This window comes from Hyposmocoma kahamanoa, unplaced genomic scaffold (assembly GCF_003589595.1).
Source record: "Hyposmocoma kahamanoa isolate Upper Pololo Valley unplaced genomic scaffold, ASM358959v1 99879, whole genome shotgun sequence".
NCBI lineage: Eukaryota > Metazoa > Arthropoda > Insecta > Lepidoptera > Cosmopterigidae > Hyposmocoma > Hyposmocoma kahamanoa.
This window is the reverse complement of record NW_020656077.1, coordinates 4,726,624-4,747,362: the sequence shown is the minus strand read 5'-3', so window position 1 is coordinate 4,747,362 and position 20,739 is coordinate 4,726,624. Positions and strand designations below refer to the sequence as shown.

Below are 20,739 nucleotides of genomic sequence, written 5' to 3'. Positions count from 1 at the left end.
TACTCACAGAAACTTCATCGACACAAGCGTGTAATGTGTGCAAGGCAACACCCAAGGAGCTCAGCAACCTTGATTTACTTTTACAGAAACAATATCCTACAACTTCATTTAAGTTTGGAATATCCGTACTGCAATCATACCTTAGATGTTACGAGTACTTATTGCATATCTCATATAAATTGGAAATACGGCAATGGCAAGCGAGGGGCAGAGAAGCCAAAGAAAATATAAAAAAGCGGAAAGAAGAAATAACCACTAAATTTTACCAGCAAATGGGATTAGTAGTAGACCAACCGAAGCAAGGTGGGGGCAACTCAAATGATGGGAATACGGCAAGGAAGTTTTTAGCTGAACCTACAAAATCTGGGGCTATCACAGGCCTATCCTGATTTTATAAAAAGATTTGCCAACATCCTCAGTGTTTTATCGTGTGGATTTAGCGTAAATTACATTAGTTTTAAAAACTACTGCATCGAAACTACGAAAATGTGCATCGATCTTTATAATTGGTACAAGATGAGTGCATCTGTGCACAAGCTATTAATACACGGTGCAGATATAATAAAGGAGCTACCTTTGCCCGTGGGGTTGTTTTCAGAAGATGTGCTGGAAACCAGTCAAAAAGAATTCAAAGGTTTACGACTTTTCCATGCTCGAAAAACCTCCAGAATTGACACCAATACCGACATTGTGCACTGGATGCTAATAGCTTCTGATCTAATCATTGCATCCAAGAGGAGGAGCCATCACAAAAAAAGAAAACCATTTTCTAAGGAGGTGCTGGAAATGTTGGATGTGCCACTAGTAGAAACCATCGAAGACAAGGAAAGTAATGACGAAGAAGCAATGGATGATCATGACGACAGTGATAGTAATTAACTACATTGTTTACGACATAATTGACGTATAATTTATAATTACATGTACTTTAATTAAAATATACAAATTTGATTTTCAATTTTATTTTATTTTTATAATCTATAAATACCTTTTTAGGTAGGTAGGTACTTAGAAATCTTCTCAAATCTCAACACAAAGTAGCCCTTTAGGTAAGAAATATGTAACCATAAATGCACATATTATTTCACATATTTCTTTTTTGACCCTCTAAAGTGGTCATTTTGCCGTATGTACGCCGTATGGCGTGCAACATGCGATTCCTCCATAAAACTATCAAAAAAAAGTAATGATTTCAGATTTTTGAGGATTCTACTTTTTTGCATTGTTTGTCAATAATTTCATTATTTTTCATTTAATATTTTTTTGTTAAGCCGTCAGCTTAAACAAGCAACAAACAACTAAGAAACTCAAAACGCAATAATACTTATCAACTCGTTTTAGAAAGCGCCAAAAAAGCCATTTTCAATCAAAGCACTTCACATTTAAATTTGGATCCCAATTTTTCCAAGTAAACACAGTAAACACAACATATCGATGGCTTTATGGAATAGTGGCCCATCTCAAAATTAATTATTTCATCAAGAAGATGATTTAGAAACAATGGAAGCAAATGGAATGGAAGAATATATAATGTGCAAAAATCATACACCATTTTTATCACTCGTTTGTATTAAATATTCAATAAAAAGCTCGATGTTTATTTCATAATAAAATTTTGCATTTTCTACAATAAATGCAGCCGTATCATACAACGAATATGAACTATTTCGGTTTGAGTCACTTTCTTGAAAAGCAGCGATATGTACCTGTACTTTTTCAGCAAGAAATAAGACGGGGCTTTTTTTTCACATTTTTGTTAATAATTACTAACACAAAATAAATAAACAAGTAATTTTGGAACGTGTAACGAAAGCCCGTTTTTTAATTATTCTTCCCACGGTATACATAACTTAAAATCGTATGAAATCGACAAAAATCCTTACTTCCAAGTCTCAAATACAATAGGCAGACTACAAAGAATACATTGCCAGCTTTTAAAAGTTGAATTTACACTATGACAGAACTAGTGACGTGCAAACGCAGATCTGAATTTTTATCCGGTTTAATAACCGTTCTTTCGTTTGACTTATTTAAATGTTATTTAACGCCTATAGTACATAGTTTAACCCTTACTAATTTGCAATATGATAAACAATGTGTAATTTTTGCAACTTTAATATTTTTTTTATATTTCGACGGCTAACAAGTCATATTTACGTGTATTATAAAGAAAAAAAAATCACAATACTTTATGATTAAAAGGCAGAGGCTCAAACACATTTCTTTTTCACGTAAATATTCTTTTTTTATTTAAAAAAGTTCACCAACAACTTTTGCTTTTATTTCATATTCTATTGAAAATAGGTAAAAATCTGATTAGTTGTTCAACTACATTCAGATAGAACTCCTGCAAAAAAGAACATCTTCCTATAATTCTTACCCCTTTTAATAAAGGTGTCCTACATTAATTTAGACATCTAAAAACACTTTCAAGGTACGGGGTAAAGTGGTATGCCTAAAGTTACACCTTAGGTCCTCATCTCACAGAGCCAGATGATGATAAAATAAATAATCCAGGATTTAGCGTTGGGTCATGGAAAAATTTCCTTATCTTTTTATACAAGTTTATTTTACAATTCGTGCTAAATAAAACTTCAAAAGATATTTCTAAACGTAGAACAAAATATGAGCCTTTAAAGAGCTTCAAATTGTATTTTTCAAATTTTTCCATTTTTTGGGATTTTTCCGGAAAAATTACCACTATTTGAATTTTTTCGGAAAATTACCATATAACTAAACCTGGGTGACAAGGATGAATACTTTTCCACCACCCATCACTGCTGCACAGTATTTGAAAGGTATTTGACAGAAGTAAGAAGCGAGATAAAAAAAATGGCGAGTTACTAAAAACTTCAAAAAAGTTACGAGTACAGTTTTTACAAAGATTATTTTTATTTTAAGTATTAAGTAGAAAAAATGAAGAAAGAAATAGTGATGAAGAAAGTTATAACTATATTCCTTATTTTAAACCAAATTACAAAAAACTTTGTCCTGAAAATTCCACTAATTACGAATTCAAAGTTATTGTTCAAAGTGATAGAAGATAATGTGATTTAAGTGAAAGTAAAACATAAATTTTCACTCCCGCCGCTTTAAACCCAAATAAATTATCTTTAGAAAGTGAAAACATAATGTATATTAGAATTTAGAACTACAATGGCAATAATTACTGAGGATCCCAATAATTAAACGAAGACAAGGCTCAAAGGACTTGTACCCAAGCGACAACTATTAATAAAAAAAATAGTAAGAAGCGATTGACATTGACGCTTTGACATTACCAACCAAACGTCATACAATTTCTGGATCTGAATTCGCCATGCGATGTTTTCCTTGTGAATCAGTGAAATAATTTAAATCTTATAAAATCCAAAGCATGATTATGGAGCCGACAATGTCTAAAATTTCGAACAGGCTAATTGCTGCCATAGCGATAAGTACACACGCAAGCAAACTACGTCGTCCCATTTACATAACCTCACGCGATTACTGTGATAGTAAATCCATTTATGAGCGCTTAGAACAAGGAAAACTGCCACGCGTGGTACACGGGCAGGAATACCCTGAATGGAGGAAGCCTTGGATAGAGCGAGACGGCGAATGGAAAACAAAATTAGCAGTATTCACGGATAAGAATCCGAGCACGGAAATACTGAATGCAATGCAAAAATTACCCAATCTTGATGTTCAGGCGGTGAAAGATTGGTGGGCGGAGATGAAAGAAGTGCAAGAGATACACAATCAAAAGTATCTGCCTGAAAGAGTGGCTGTGTTGGGAACTAACTTGGCTGCTATGCACTTCTTCATCTACCGACATTGTGCCATCAGGTACTTCTTGCTTACATATTTACTTGTTAACAATCTTTTAATTGTCTTCATAAATCTCGATAGTTCTACCATACATTGAGCTTCTTAGCATTTGTATTATGTTGTAATGGGAGAGTGGAGTCTACAACTCTACACAAGCATAAAGCTTTATATTTGGGACGTTCAGAAATTGCTATACATCTTGATTGTGCACATATGCATTTTAGGTGTCTAGTGGTGGGGTGTGGATAGGAACAGCAAGAGAGTATTGAGCATGCGATTGGTAGATTAGTCAACCATTACCTCCCGCACTGCATTAATGCCCTACTGACATCCCAGATAGAATTGCACCCATTAAACTGTATTTTTTGTATATTCCCAGAAATACACGAGAAAAAGAATAAATATGGTCATTATTTTGCATGAAATTTTATGTGCACCAACTTACCCCACAACCCCACTTTTGGCTCAAAATGTGTGCTCAAGACTTTCTTGTCACTAAGTACTGGTTCTCAAAAATATAAATGTTAGAGAGGATATATTAGGAAGAAGAACACTTTCTTCTTTCTGTTTATTGGTGGTGCCCATTTAGGATTTCGCCAAGGTCGAGTTTTCTACTTAGTAATTATAAATATATTGTAAACATAATATAAAAAGTATGGTAATTGTCACCAATGTCCAGTGTCCGGAAACAATAATCAAACCTGTAAAATATAAGGAAAGACAAATTTCAATTGTCTTTTTAGGCTTTATTCACTATCTTTGTTCTGTAGGATCTGAACGGATGCACCCTCTTGGCAACAATGGAATAATTGTTTTTCACTGCCTTTTCAGATTGAAAGATTCCAAAATATGGATGACTGGTTTTATGCCGCAGCTTAAGTTGCCTGATAAATATGTAGATGGATACTATGTAGAAGCTGTGGACTGCTCCAAATTTCACCACAATGGCATTCGTTATGAAGGACTTCAAAACTTAAGCGGTTTGAACTTTCTAAAGTGGCTATCTCTGAAGAATAACAAGCACATTGATGTGTGGTGTCTAGATAGAATAGCTGGCCAGAATGGAAATACTTTGGAGTACTTAGATATTACTGGCATGCAATTAACAGCTGAGGCTGTGTTTGCATTAAGTAGAATGCCAGCTCTCAAAGTTGTCCGTATAACGGATCCAGGTGATAATATTGATGTACAAGCTGCTCTATCCATTCTTGAAAGTGAAAACTCTAATCTGACCATAAAAGCTGAATTTCCAGAAGTAAACAAATCATTATTACCTGAACATGCTGAACCTAAAAAAGAAGAATTTTGAACAGTAACCAAAACCAAAAATCAAGGAACCAGTGCTTTACCTTATAAAACTGTATATAGACTAGGTATTTATGTGTAAATAGCTCAAAAATGTAGGTATAAATTTATATGTTGTATGTCACTATGATATTATGAGAATGGTAATAAAAGTGTTACATGGAACTATTTTATTTACTTTATTTACCTGGTTGCTTTTTGGCTGAATAGATACATGAATTCCTGATTTAATGAAGCAATTATTAAACCAGAGATTGCTTGTCAGAAATTGGTTGTTGAGCAATAAATTTACTCTTTAAGCAGCAAGTGCAAGAACAATTTCTTGTAACTAGGAAATTTGTTTGTGTTTTTACTTACAAGTGCATCCCTGATGTGGTGTTACCATATCGCACCCTTAGTAATATAAGGGCACAATCCAAAAAAAGTAGATTTTTGGGAAATTTGGGAATTGATAGGGACTTAAATAATAAATGGGATCAAACTTATATAGCTCCATATTTCTGTTATATTTTTTGTACTATATGGGTCTAACTTGAAAGTGTTTTTTTAACTTGCTTGAAACTTATGGAATTTATTTATATTATTTTGTTTTTATTGCTCTTTATAATACATTTATCAAAGAACAAATCTGCCAAATTTCATATTTATAACTTAAATAATAAGCATATTATTTGAAAAAATAGGTGTAATGTAGGAATCCAGAATCTTAATACGCGATTCCCCAAAAATCTACTTTTTTTGGATTGTGCCCTTATATTACTAAGGGTGCGATATAGCTTGCATTCAAGCTCCAATACCCCTACTCTGTGGTACTTTTGTCCAAGGTCTATCAATGTACATTGGCCTGTCAAGGTATGTCAATCTACATTGGCCTGGCGGACAATAGCCCTATCTACGGAATTACTGCCAATATCTGGTGTCATGCAGATATTCTTGTTACTAAATTGACCTGCAATGTAAGCCCTCCAGGTCTCATGTTGTGTTAGTGGAGCTATTTAGTACCAATGTATCTAGGGAATTATAAGTGCACTTAGGTTGAATTTAAATTGCCACATAACCATAACATAATGAACTTGACCAAAGTAATGAAGGGTCACAAACTTGTCTCACTGCCCACTTAGGCAAGATAAAAAATTTCAATGCCCACCACCATATACTAATATGTAGTATAGTTCATATAGATAATCCAGGTTTTTTCTCTTTCAAATGCGGTAGCGCCCCTTGGATAGCATCATCGCCCCCAATTGCTTCAGAGGCCCCTACCGCTTCCCTATAACTCTGCAGCACTCGCAGTATGGACCACTTCGGGTTTATGGTGTAATAGGTACACCAATAAACATGGGCGTCTGCAGAATTCTTGCACAGTCTCGGCAATTTAACGTACCTAGTTTGTGCGTTGTGCACAATTTTATTTAAAAAATTCACCTTCATTCCGTTCTACAGTAAGTTGTCGAGCCTTAATTGGATGCAAGCAATAACGTGTTAACCCACAAAAATTCGAAAATTGAGTTATTAATGCCAATTTGTAACTTGTCATCTCGTCTACATTTTAATGACATTTCACAAACAAAGTAATTTAAAATCTCCAATTAATAAAACAAATGGTAATAACAGTTGATATAAATCCATTAGCCACAACCACGAAAATAATATTTAGGCGCTATTTTCACAAAATTATAATAATGTTGGTTGACATGTTATTGTTTATATCCAATTCCATATGAGCACCGTGACCAGTAGTGGTATGTATTGGGTTGTGTAAAAACAAGGTTCATAAACAAAAATAATGGCAAATGTTTTCGAGGTTTTTATTGTTTTTAACATTAAGTTCATACAATGATCCAATATGCTTGAACAGACTGTCCACACCACTATGACGATTTGCTAAAAATTTGTTGTGAGTCGTATCCAGATACATGAGTGGTTATAGATTCTAAGTTAAGGTGCCGTTTATGGGTCCATTAATTGGATTTTAAACATTAAAAAAAAACTCGCTTATTCAAATGTGATTACTATGTCAGATATTTTCCTCTTATTCCTTTTGTCTAATTCAATCTAATATACATTAAATTGAACACTTAATCTAAATAAAACTCCTAAACAGATATTTACATTTACGCCACATTGACTAAACAATTAGACTAACGCCTTATGTAAGAAGTAATAAATAACGAATATGAAATGCTTCATCAAAAATGTCCCTTTGAAATAACTGTTATTACTTAAAACATAACATTAAAACTTGTTTGTAACATAGAACAACTCAGTCCGATAAAGAAGATTGCATATTATTCGTCATTTATCGAGTAACAAAACCGATTATAGTAATACAAATAACACTATTATGTATTGAAACGCCACATTTGCAAGGTTTACTCAGTTGTCAAATTGCTCATTTCTACAAGGTTTATTATTGCGACACTGCCCTATTTCTGCACACGATTACACCATGTAACACGATTATTGATTCTAGATTATCAATATCATTGTCTAATTGGTTCTAACATAAAAACATGTAAAAAAAATCCCTACAAAACTGTTTTTGTGCTCTGGATAACAAAATATTAAAATTTGCGTACAATTAATGAAAGGGACAGATTTTTGGTTTTCTCTTTATTTGAAGTGAAAAAGGTAACATTATATTTCTAATCAATAGTATATTTCAACCAAAATTCTATTTTGATGACAAAGCATCTAGAAATGTGTATATTTGCGAGATTATGTAAATACCACTATGTAGCTATGTGACAGTCGCAAAAGAAAATTTTCATGGGTATAGCTACTCTTTTCGCATGTACAGTCAAACCAGAAACAGAACATTTTTGAAAATTTGTTATTGTACAGTATAATTATCGGTCGAAATGGTAAAAATCCATAAATTAGTACCATAACATAATAATTTCGTATACAAATGAAATATCAGTGTAGTAGATCGATGGCATGAATTTCTACATCATACTGATAAAATTTAACAGTTTGTCGAATCAAAGTAAAGCCTTTTTTATAAGTATTTCCATGTAACAGCACAAAACTATTTAAATGGAACAGTGTGCGCTTGAAAAGATAGTGGTAATGCAATGAATAACTACAAATAAATTGTTAAGTGGCATGTATGCGCAGTTTTGCTACTCAATAAGGAACTGGTAACTTGCAGTTTGCTATTCCTTTACGGGTTTTTCATATTTGTTATTAACTTTACACAGAGAAAATACGTTCACTCAAAACTCGACATATCTCCAAAACTAGTAAAATGTATAGAACTCAACAGTAGGCAAAATATATGGACAGTTAGAAACAAAATTGAAACATATAGTATAAACAATTGCAAGCACAAATGATCCAAATAGTTTTAATAACGTAGTAAATAATAACGAAACTCTTGCCTTGTAGATAAAATAACGCAAATAATAGGTAAAATAAACGTGAAAAGTGCTAAAAAAGGAAAATTGTGGTTAAAAATGTTTTATTAAGTCGCTGGTACGACACGTGTAAAGATTACTACAATGTGTTACTACGTTTCAAACTTAGGAATAAGTTAATGATTGCTTAAATATAGACAGACATCGAAGGGCATATCGCAATCCTTGTGGCAATGGTTGCGAATCAAAGCTGTATGCTAGTGTTGACACTACTTTCGGTTTTTATTATAAATACTATTGTTTTCTACCACCGCGACGTTTCTTGCCAAGAAGATTGCGATTTGCATTATCGATTTCGAAGATAGCAAATATTTCGACAATAGTTTTGCCGAAATTCTTATTTTACGGTCGTTTTCATATCATTTCGTATAGCGATTTAATGAATATAGTGCGAATGACATTTTTCCAACAACCTCAGTAGTCTTTCATTGCGCAATTTGGGATAGAAATGAGTTTCTTGTAGGTCGTAGCTTTAAAATTATGAAGCGAAATCGAATTCGATTTGGTGGATTGAGAGTGACACGCTGAATGCTGAGTGGAAACCATTTTGAACCTGTATGTTTTTATAGGATAATAAGATCAGTTTTCGTTTTTTTTTCTATCAAAAATTACTCAAGTATGACCTTCGGTACAAAATAAAAAATTTGCTGATGTGTTAAACTTGTGCTCCTAAGGGAGTAATCACACGAGCTGCATCCCGATTGTGAAAAACATTCAAGTACTACTAAATGCGGTGACTTTACATGAAGATTTTCATGTATTACGTTATTTATTACAAGTATGTACGAAAACTTAAATGACTGTGCTATTTAATGTGTTATGTTTAATTGACTGTAAGAACGAGCTCGTAGTTTTCTATCAATCTTTTTAACATCGCTATTTTATTTAATCGGACAATAATAAAAAAGATCTAAAACGTAGTTTGGAAGATGTTTGTATAATAAAAATGAGCAAGCAATATTTTTGTGTCTGTTATGCTAACACCAAACACACGAGGTGACGTTGTACGTAGGCAAATAAATAAATGTCACCGTATTCACCGGTCTCATACTATTCGTGTTGTTTTCTCCGCTTTATCACGTATTACCTTTACCAAAAATTACAAAAACTGTATAAATTTTGGATTGAGGACAGTAAGTAGTGCACATTTGCACGGCATTTTTTAAAATATTACTATCAAACATAGTTTTAGCGACTTGAAAAACTTTATTCAAATAAAATAATATTCTACTCGCTTGTATATACCCATTCATCATCAACTAATTAATACGCCCCACTGCTGAGCATGGGTCTCCTCTCAGGCGGGGTTTAGGCAATAGTCCAGTACGGGGACTTTGGGACCAGGGTTGGGGACTTGCTCACGTTTTCAGAAGGTTGTGAGCCTTCTTCGACGCACAGATTTCATGACAATGTTTTCCTTCACGGAAAGGCACGTGATAAATTTCAATTCAGATTTCGTGTAGCAAGTTCCGAGAAACTCAGAGGTCCAGATTCGAACCGACGGCCTTTGCTTGAGAGGCGATAGGTCAAACAACTTAGGCTACCACCCACTATATACTACGCCCATTATATTTTAAATAATTTCTAAAAACTTGTCCGATTCCCTATTGCTAAGCTACTAATGACGATTGATTACTGATGACGATTTTCATAAACATTACTTGTTGCAAGCTAAATAAAAGTGGTGAACAATCCAATGTTCTTAAAATTTGAAAGCCACGACCTTACACCAACGGCTTTATGGAGACCTACATAGCACAAGCACAGTATTCGACGTCGAAAACTACGGAGTAAACATTAAACAATAGAGATATAGGTAGTGTAGTACAACATTACAGTCTATGTGGTAACAACAGTTTAATATTATATTCCGTATGTACGATTGTCGACAGCATTCAATAACTCCCTACACTTCTTTGTACCAAACCAGAAAGTTCTTAACCTCCTGCCGCTTTCTTAATAAAATTGTGATTGTGAGTACTTTATAATATATAACATCCAATTTTTGAGAGTTAAAAATTTTCAGGATACAGTATGCCTATAACTACAAGACTAATTAGAGTAGATTTAACAGTGCGAAAATACTTCTTACATTTACATTTTTTATAAATTCTTTTCACCTCCGGACTCCTAAAGTAATTATCTATCGCCGAAGAGATCACTTAAAATTACAATTTTGATACATAACATTTTGTATTGGCCAAAAATCTTCACGTATAAATTAGATTTTATTTTTTATTTATACTAATTAGCATTCTTTAAATAAAGAAATTACTTTGAGAGCCGGGAATACTTAGCGCTAGAAACATATACTAATATTTACACTGAGACGAAATGTATTTATTGATATATCTAGTGTCGTTAACATTTGAGCTGTTTTGTATCCATTGCTGTGTTGTGTGTGATAAACTGCGCGCTTGTGGTTCGGATCCGCGCTACATATATACTCCATTATGTATTAAGCATTATATAAGAGATAAAGAAATCTGCCTCCGTTGAATTCCTCCTACTGATAACGCGCCAATGGCAAACCTGGCATCCAAAACACTAACGTTTAACTCCAATTATTAGAACTGTTCCAAACAAGCAATTAATCTAAATTAAAATCACTGTACATAAAAATTACATAACTCTATGTCCTTAACCAAAATGAAAACATATCAAACTTGTGGAAGACCAACATCACAACATAAATAAAAGAAACAAAATCCTGATAAAACGAATCGCACCAGGTATACTGTAAATACATACATGTACCGCTTGCTCCTCTGAATCTTATAGTGTATTACATATAATAAGAATGCTAAGCTATATGCCTAGGTATCAGACGTCTACTGGTTATAGAGAACGAACATACTGAATAAATGCATACTAGTTACGATAAAATCTGGCATTGACCGACAAAACCCTTAACTGTAAGCTTTATAACATCTATGGTTTGTGTGTTAGACAATGAATTATAAAAATGTGATTAAATGAAAATAATGATCGATGAATGAATCATACATTTAAATATGTACTGAGATCGTGCTTGCTTGAAATGAGAAGTGCTAATTACATGAAATTGACGCTTAAAATTATTATAAGAATTAGTAAAGATACGCTAAACCGTCAGTACCTGTAGCATGAATATAAAGTGACTGTTTTCACTAGCGACTGTGTAAAATATTTGCACAAAATGCTGCTATTTCTTCTTGTAGCCGCTAGGGGCGCTATACAATTAACCATACAAAATTCAAGTGTTTCACGCGTTCGCTAACGACGACTGTCACTGTTAACCATCGAGATAAGAGGCACTGACGTTTGAATTTACAATTAGAACCGTAATAAAATACGCAAGACGTACTTGAAAATAAGATATATCGTACACCTAAATACGTCAATTTTAAAATATTAAGTATACTCGCTTCGCTTAGGAGCAATCACGTTGACGGAGGCTAAACGACGCATAATATTGTGTTCAAATACAAACCCAGCCTACATCATTAAGGAACAAACGCGTTCCATAATTCGTACTCCTTAAAAATACACACACGCGATCGCTCGAGTCATACACAATACGAAAGTTTTTTAAGCTTTTTTTGCAGTAAGACAATTGAGATAAATACTTGTACACAACCACATTATTATGAAAATACCTTCGTTTATGTGTCGCTTAAAATTCACAGAGCTCTCCAATATTATTTTCTCCATTCGAATTCATTTTTTTGTAATTTTTTCGATTTCGCGTTTACTGATCACGATAATAAAGACAATGTATTTAACTACCAAGAAATATAGAACTAACATAGAACGTCATGATGCGTTCAGAAAAACATCGACTTTATTACACATAATCGTTATCTTACACATAAGTTTACATTGATTAAATAAGATACAAGACGTACGTTGATATCTATAAAATATTTCAAATGCTATTAAGCATTTGCGAGAAAATCTCTAATACAATTATCGAAATCACAAAGTCTGTTACAAATTTTATTTTGTACGACTATACTACGCGATAGAATGCTACGATGGGCTTTAGGTAGTCACGGAACAGTTTCTACATAATGTTAAATGCACTGCAATCGACAGTTCTCACTATGTTTACGGTTGCACTCAAAGGTCATGAGCCAGAGCGACTGGTGACGGCACGGTGAAGCTATACTGACGTCTCTTTACTCCGTGACTATGACGCAGATGGCGTAGCCGCGCCGCTAACTGGCCGTCGATGTAGGCTGCAGCGCTGCGGACACGATCGGGGTATTCACGTCTGCGTTTGCAAATGCGCAGTGAATTATTACAAACAAAATATATTCACAATTCAAAGATGCTGCTATAATACGTTGCTGCAGTTCACGACACAAGGTGACAATTGACACTTTGCTGCTTAGATGTTTAGGTTGAATATTTATTGCATCGACGAACTTTAACAAATAACATAATAACATACACGCGATATGAACAACATTGCTCTCAAATAGAAATTTATTTCGTCATTCGAAGAACATGTTCTCCGTTTAAATGGGCACTGTCGTCTATTAAAGTATGTCTAACTAATAAAAAGTACAGTCAACTAAAAAAAATTGTCTCTTTCGAGCGTTAGTTTACTTATATTACTTGTAAAAAAAGTAAAAACATGAGTAAATAAAAGGATCACATAATTGAACCAACTTGTTTATGTAAAGTTATCACAATAATTTCTAAAAATGATAAGTATTTTAGTTGACTGTACATATAAATCAATCGCAAGTAATGAAACCTCGTAACTGAGCAAGAGTAGAATTGGAAGCCTCTGGCTACTTACTAGTCGGCGTGTTGACCTCGGAGTGCGGTGTGAGGTTTGTCTGGGCCATCAGCTTCTGGCGTACCTCGCGGATCTTGAGCTGTAGCGACATCTTCGTCGGGAATATATCTACATGGGTAACCTGAAATGGAACGCGGCTTTTTCTTTAAACAATACACCAGACAGCAAAATGAAAAATTCCAAAAATACGTCTGTCAGTAGTGAACATATCCGTTGATTAATCTATATATTACAACTCGCAATAGTGATTTGGCCGAATACAGAATAGTAGGCCACGCTCTCGGCCAAAGTGTCCATTATTCGGCTGCCGAAAGTTCGGAGTAAAAATGCCTTTTGCTTGTGACAGGTTACGACTTATCTCATTGCGCTAGGTGCGGAGGCGATGGGCAAACTCAGTTGTTCAAACTTACGTATTCGTTACATCACAAACGTTTTTTTAAATTGTTCTCTGACTGAATGTATACACAGAACAGGCTCCAAAACGAATCGGATTTTGATTAAACTGCTAGAGGTCTTAGAGGATATTCGATTTTAAGACATATAGTATAAAGGGCTGGTATCCGCAACATATATAGTTTGATATAAACCAGAGCAATATTTAGAAATAGCAGATCGCTAATCCACCTTCCGAAAAAAACAGTCTACTGGGGAGGCTAACGTACAGTAATGATGCTGATGATGACAATAATCGGCAATAGACAAAATTATCAAATAAAACCAACTATCAAATTCTGTAAAATTTGTAAGTCCTAAATTATGGACACTGTCCTGCGACCGCTATATAAAAGCGCGCACAGTTAGCAATAACGTGATAAGGCCAGTTACCTGAAACTGAGTGGTGGCCTGCGTAGTGGGGAACATGCCGTGCTCTTGGAAGAGACGCAGTACAAGATGGCGGCGCTGCTCGAGCACCCGTCGGTGACCGGCCTCGCCGCGTGCGCCGCCGCCGCTGCCCGAACACGGCGTGCGCGGGGACATATCCTCCAAACTCTCAGATATCGAACCTAATGAAACACGTCATCTACATTAGTATAAATCTAAAAGTTTGAGACTGGTCAGCAAGGGCATATCTTAACCCTCAGCTACAGGAAAATGATCCCAGAACACTGTCCATAAATTTTTTGAAGTTTAAAGTTTCTTTGACATTACGAGTATTCTGCAGTTGGTCTCGTAGAGATTTTTGATCCTTACGAAAAACAGGATCGAATGACATGAAAAAAATTTCGTGAAACTTGCCTTTTATCTTGCTGAAAAAATGATACAAAAAATCTGTAATGGCAATCGAAATATCTTCAAACTTCAGTCTTCTAGAACCGTTTTCTTATTATGACGGTTAAGATTGCTGCACTGGCTGACTCATCTCAAATTTCCACCCTGTATATAAGGAGAAAGACATCGAACAGGACGCGAAAATATTTTTATCTCCATTTAATTTTAGACACTTCTAATAAGTTTTCGTAAAAAAAACGGAGTCACTGAATAGACACCATTGATAATCTTATAACCAAAAATATGTTTTAAGCCCTTCCGAAGACATTGGTTTCTGGCGCACCCAGTTTTGTAGTTGGGTTGTTATAATTTAAAATAGCATCAGTTATAAATTTAAATATTAAAATAATTAAACTCGATCGGAGAATGAAGATTTGGCGTAATGTGGCGAGCAAATGCTCATCTTTTTATTATATATATCAAGCACGTCAAATCAAAGAATCATTTATTCCAAAGGTAAAATAAATTTACACTTGAAAACTTTAGTTTTATGAAAGAAGAAAGGTATTGAGCCCTGCGGTTTACCCATTTTTCTAGTCACTCCATATATGTTTACTTTCTGAATTAGAATTCAGAAAGTAAACATATATGGAGTGACCCGATCTCAAGGGTAGACCCTTGAGATCGGATTAGACAAGTTCCAACATCTTGCCATTTATACCGTAATATTGTAAATATGAAGTCAAGCACCTACCTCGGAAACTGTCAAGGTTAAAATCTGGCCCGAAGAATGTGTTGCCGACGAGCTTGGTGGTGGTGTGCGGTGTGGTGTATGAGTGGGGGGTCGGCATTCCCGCGCCGTTCATTTCCGCTTCCATTTGAGGCGTCACCACAGTGGCTTCATCCTCTGAAAGAGAAACACGAATGTTTTAATCGCCGACCAATCAATCCACGTGCGGCTCTCTGCACGCTACAATTTCACGTCTGTGGTTACCATAGAACGATGTGCAAAGTACAAAAAAATGCCAATTAGAGCATACAAAACAGCTAACCTCGTATTACGCGTAATCACATAGATAACGGAGAGCACATTGAAAAATGTCTCGAAATATGATATACAGTAAGCACTTAGGACGATTGAAACTGACCTATTTTGTTGTGCTTCTTGCGAAGGTAAAGCTGCGGGCTACGCGGAACGACCATGGCGCTAGGGCTGCTAGCCTCCGGCTTGAACTGCGGCAGTTTTACGAATTTCTTCTCGAAGTTAACTGTCTCCAGCACTCTGCCACACAATATGCTTCATATTAAAAATAAATAAACAAAACTAATGTTAAGCCCCACCAAAAAAGAGCGATTAAATTAGAATTGACGTACTTATCACGCCCATCTTCGTTGCCTTTCTTGAACAGGCTCTTCTTATGAGAAGGCGAAGGCAGGTTGTCGAGTTTTTTGGGTGAGGGCAGCGGTTCGGTGTCCATCGGGGTGGGTAGCTCAGTGCGCGACTGATCACCGCTACCCGTGGAACCAGTTGACGTACCTGACGTACCACAAAACAGTTATTTAACAAATCAACACAGAAAGAAAGAAAGTATCTTTAATCTTTAGTAAAATAAATAGACATCAAAATATAGGAAGGGTTGAGTCCATAAATGAGTGGATACTTACCACGACTAAGACGTTTTTGCAAGGGCGCCCGTCCAAGCTGCGCTGGAGTGGGCGCCAGCGGGAAAGGACGGGTATCCTCCACGGCCGTATCCCATTGCCTGCACGACACACACATTGTTTATATTCTTAAAATGACAACATTTTTTTTAATCAAAATTAACTTCGTCATATCTGACACCGCTTCAAAGCGGTTGTTGTGACGCATGCTATTCCTTTTTTAAATATTAATTTTGGTGGTTTCAATCCGTTTCGTCTGATGGCTCCTTTTATTTTTTTCCATCCTCTAAGGATGGCAGAGCACAAGTAGTGCCGCAAAGATTTTATATACATGTTTTGGTTGATTTATCTCTTTTGACATAGATATGTTTTCTTTCTAATGGGGCTGACAAGTTCAGTAGCGATCAAAGCCCAAGATGTTATCTAAATCCATATTGACATTTTCCTGTACACACTTGACATAATTAGTTTAATTCAATTATTTATTTAGTTTCATTCATTATGTCGATTTTGTATAATATGTACACTATTTGTGTACTTATGACTTACTATTATATAATTATTTCTTCATTATTTTGTAAACTGACGCTCACTTTTCGAAGAGTAGTATAAAATGACATGTAATTGTATTTGTATGAAATTTGTAATGTTGAGAGAAATATACTATACTCAACTAAATAAATATCAAATATTTGCATTGACCTACCAACGGTGAATGAGTATTTGAGTACAAAATAACTACACATTTTCTCCTGGAAAATCGATAGCTACATTTGATCATCGCGAGACCTAATTGTAAGCGTGGAACCATAAGAAGTGACGGTAACAGTAAAGAATATAAAAATATAATATTGCAATTGTAATATAAATACAATGCAGTGGCGATGAGTGGATATTTAAAAATAGTAACTTAATGCGGAAGTTATGCGGTAAGTGCTGCAATACATGGATTTTGTTCCGTGTACTACATAATTAATTAAAAACATTGACTTACAAATAAATGGACGACGGGTCTAATACAAAAACCACGAAAAAAATGTCCCAAGTCAACCTATTTAAGCGTAGTGACATTTCAAGGAATATGAAAAAGCTAATACGTTGAATTGAAATTGTAATGTCATCGCAGCGTGAATGACGCTCTGTATACGATTTTAACGCCCTTTAAGTTCGGACACTTTTTAGCGCGGACCCGACGTCCATATAATTGTAAGTCAATGATTAAAAATTAAAAAGGGCTTGTGTTTTAGTTAAATTGTCCATTCAACCACGAACTATTAAGTAGAAATAAAACAACCTAGCAGGAAGATATCACTAACATCATGAACAATAACTTTTGTTTCGTGACTTTTAATAATTCATCAGATTTTACTTTCGTACAAAAATGAAAATATTTAAATAGATCGCTCATTTACCACTCTGTGAGATAGCAAAAGAAAATACCTACTACTAAAATTATTTTTATGAATAACAACAACACGTGGAAGGAGTTGTTACAAAAACAGATGTAAAAAGTGTCAGTCAGTACGTACAACAAAAACTTAAGTTTATTTTTAATAAATTTATTGTTTTGTAAAAAGTCGTAGGTGGGATAAAAATTGTTGTATATGATGTTGTTAGTATTTTACAAATAACCCTGCATATGGGGAAAGTAGGAAGAAGGCATTCTTTGACATTTACTTACGGGTTGGGTTGAGGTAGCGGCTTGGAGTGATTGTTTTGCGATACGATCACCGAGGGACCAGTCTGCACAGTTTGCGCTTGGCTCTTTGGCTGTTCCACTTCCGCTATGGTTGAAAACAAATCGATGGTTGAAAGGTGAAAAGGGCTTAGTGATACCTAAATCGAAAATTAATTTAAATTCGAAATCACCTTTATTCTAAAGTAGTAAATCCAACTTTGATTTAATAATTTCATTTCTTAATTTGAACACGTTCTTTTGCTTTTTCCTTTCGACTTTTGATACACATATTTTGCAAGAAAATTACAAAGTATATGAGAAATTCAAGAATCCGCTGTGAGAATAGTTTTTTTATTCATTGTATGGCAAATCTGAAAATAAACTTTGTTTTTTCTTTTCCATTTTGTGTGGTCAACATACGACTGGATTTCACACGAAATTACATAAAAATAAGTGCTAAAACATAAAAAGGCTGTGACATATGCACGACATAAGGATTTCAAGGGCCGTACTCCAGAAGCACGAAATCTATCTATCTAACAGAGGTGACCTACAAACTTAAGTTTCGATCGGGGCTAGAACTAAGAATATATGATAACGCAATTAGACAGCTTCGAATGGGCCGTTTGATAGTTTCGATAGTGCCCATTTTTTCGTTGAAGCACTTCGAGAATAGTTTCGTAGACCATCCCTAGTGGGAAAACGACCGCAAGTACATATTTTGTGCTTCGAGAGTAGGGCCCCTGGTTTGATTGCGGCAACACCCCAAAAATCACCCCATCTTGAAATTGTTTCTATAAGTCCGTTTTAGTTTGAGTGGGTGACTTTGTGAGAGAATCCACGGAAAAGTTAGTTTGAGTTGATTATATTGTACGTGTAAATGAAATATACCTGTAGTGTAAGAGGGCACGAAGAGTTTTTGCAGTTGCACGTAATGCACCGGCTGCGGCTGCTCCACCGCGGTAACCGTCTCGCCCGTCTGGCTTGTCTTGATTAGTAAAGTGCCTGATGCATCCAGGGACAGCGTCAGGGGTCCTAAACACAATAAAAATGAAATTAGAATGTCTACCAGGTCCCCGTGACTGACAGGGAAAATGTAACATTTTTAACACCCTTGATATTATTGAAATAAATATTCTGGAATGTTCGAGTGTATTGAAGTTCAACCCATGGGGAATGTTAGTCTATAATAGACTACTCAGCAGTGCACTTATGAGTGTCAGGTTGTCTGTTCATGTCACGTGAACCTGAGCATCGAATATGGTATTTTATTTTAAATACTCATTTATTAATTGTATTTATTCTGTAGTGTACTACGAATGACTAAATTAAAATAGCATATATCTTCAATGTATAACATTGAAAGTATCAAAAGTGGTGCATAATAGTTACCAATCAAATCAGATTGTCAAATTGAGATCACTACATCGTTGCTTTTCAGGAGTAGTCACCCTAATCAAAATAGTTGATTTTTTAACTATTACCAAGTTTTCCACACTGATTAACATAATTACGTGATAACCGGTACGGTCATCGACTTTGTAAACCACAATAATGTTTCTGTCAGTGGTACTCCAGCAACTTTAATATTTGGGCACCGAAGAAATCTTGCCCAGTCAGGGTACCGCGGGGAAAAAGTAGATTCGACTGTTAATTTTAAACGCAGAAATGTTGTGTATTATTTGAAATAGGCATGAAAACATTTGTAGACAGGACACATGCACTTTACATAGATATTATAATAAAAAATATACTACTCACCCGAAGTCGTATCTGCAATGTTTCTCTTAACGAGAGTGACGCTTTTCAACATATTTGATTGTGCTTGGTTAATCTGCTGGGTCGGCACAGATATACCGCTCGAAATTACTTGCAGGCCACTCGTTGCCGTCGGGGAGTTGATAATCGAGGCTATGGCGTTATCCAACGCCGCTTGTGTTGTCATGTTAGACGTACCCAGAGAAATGCCTTGAACGCTGTTTGTTAGACTTTGAGTACTAGATGCAATGGACTGCGACATATGCGGAGATGTCGGTATTTGATTGGGTTGACTCAAACTCGACTTGGTGATCGTCGTGTACCATTGTTGTCTTGGGTTATCACCTGTGGAGGAATAATGCGATTATGAATCAGGCACACGCTTTCGTCTAATGGTTGACACCAATGTCGTATGAATACACGACATTAGTGTCATCCATGTGTTTCATGCCTAGGTGACTACATCGTCATTTAAGATCGAGAGAAACTGTGGTCTAATGGTAACCAATAAAAAAATAACTGGTATCACCATCACGGTACTACGGCCAGGTCTGTTTCTACTCCAAAACAACAGTGTAGACACACTTCTGTGTTCTTGATTGAAGAATAGAAAAAAGAAGTTCTTAGTAAAGAATATTTCACGCAAACCACTTCTTATACATCATGAAAAAAGCACGTTAACAAAAAAAAAACATTTTGTCAAATTCTCGGACACTGCCCCGTACTGTGAGTGTCAGAATAGTGAAACTTCTGTGTACTACCTAGTCCACCCAAACGATATCCGGTGCAGAAAGGTTTCTGCTGAAAATTGTTGGACTCTTGTTGGACACAGCGTAAACTATGGAGGTCGTGTAAGTATTTTCCCGTTGATACGTGACATTAAATGGTGTTATACAATGAGCTAACCTTGATCGGCGTGAGTAGACTTGAAGGCGCCTCCTGTGGGCTGGAACACTTTGGACCCGCCGGGACTGGATGCTGTGATGCCACTCAGTAAGTTGTCCGAAGATCCCGCACTGTGGGACAATTCGTATCATATTTCAAACATCAGCGTCAAATCGATCCGAAAGTAGGACCATTGTACGCTTTCGTGCTCAAAACTGCTCTCG

General features: G+C 35.4%; 2 protein-coding genes across 7 annotated transcripts in view; one reads left to right on the top strand and one right to left on the bottom strand.

Annotated features, from left to right (window-relative positions):
* The first annotated feature begins 3,310 nt into the window (after positions 1-3,310).
* Positions 3,311-5,162, top strand: LOC113239505. Its single transcript, XM_026476541.1, has 2 exons — positions 3,311-3,828; positions 4,642-5,162. The coding sequence occupies exons 1-2, from the start codon at positions 3,377-3,379 to the stop codon at positions 5,117-5,119; spliced, it is 930 nt and encodes a 309-aa protein (XP_026332326.1). The 5' UTR covers positions 3,311-3,376; the 3' UTR covers positions 5,120-5,162.
* Positions 5,163-12,185: 7,023 nt separating this feature from the next.
* LOC113239322 (protein capicua homolog) overlaps positions 12,186-20,739 on the bottom strand; it is an 83,244-nt gene continuing 74,690 nt past the window's right edge. For 3 of the 6 annotated variants that reach the window (XM_026476252.1, XM_026476254.1, XM_026476253.1), the window contains exons 20-30: positions 20,537-20,646; positions 19,634-19,975; positions 18,764-18,907; positions 17,876-17,978; positions 16,198-16,295; positions 15,907-16,069; positions 15,681-15,829; positions 15,287-15,439; positions 14,149-14,327; positions 13,324-13,444; positions 12,186-12,789 (exon numbers count right to left, since the gene is read on the bottom strand). In XM_026476252.1, the coding sequence (XP_026332037.1) occupies positions 12,734-12,789; positions 13,324-13,444; positions 14,149-14,327; positions 15,287-15,439; positions 15,681-15,829; positions 15,907-16,069; positions 16,198-16,295; positions 17,876-17,978; positions 18,764-18,907; positions 19,634-19,975; positions 20,537-20,646 (1,618 nt within the window). In that variant the 3' untranslated portion in view covers positions 12,186-12,733. The remainder of the gene's footprint in view (positions 12,790-13,323; positions 13,445-14,148; positions 14,328-15,286; positions 15,440-15,680; positions 15,830-15,906; positions 16,070-16,197; positions 16,296-17,875; positions 17,979-18,763; positions 18,908-19,633; positions 19,976-20,536; positions 20,647-20,739) is intronic. The other 3 variants (XM_026476255.1, XM_026476257.1, XM_026476256.1) reach the window with 2 other exon arrangements.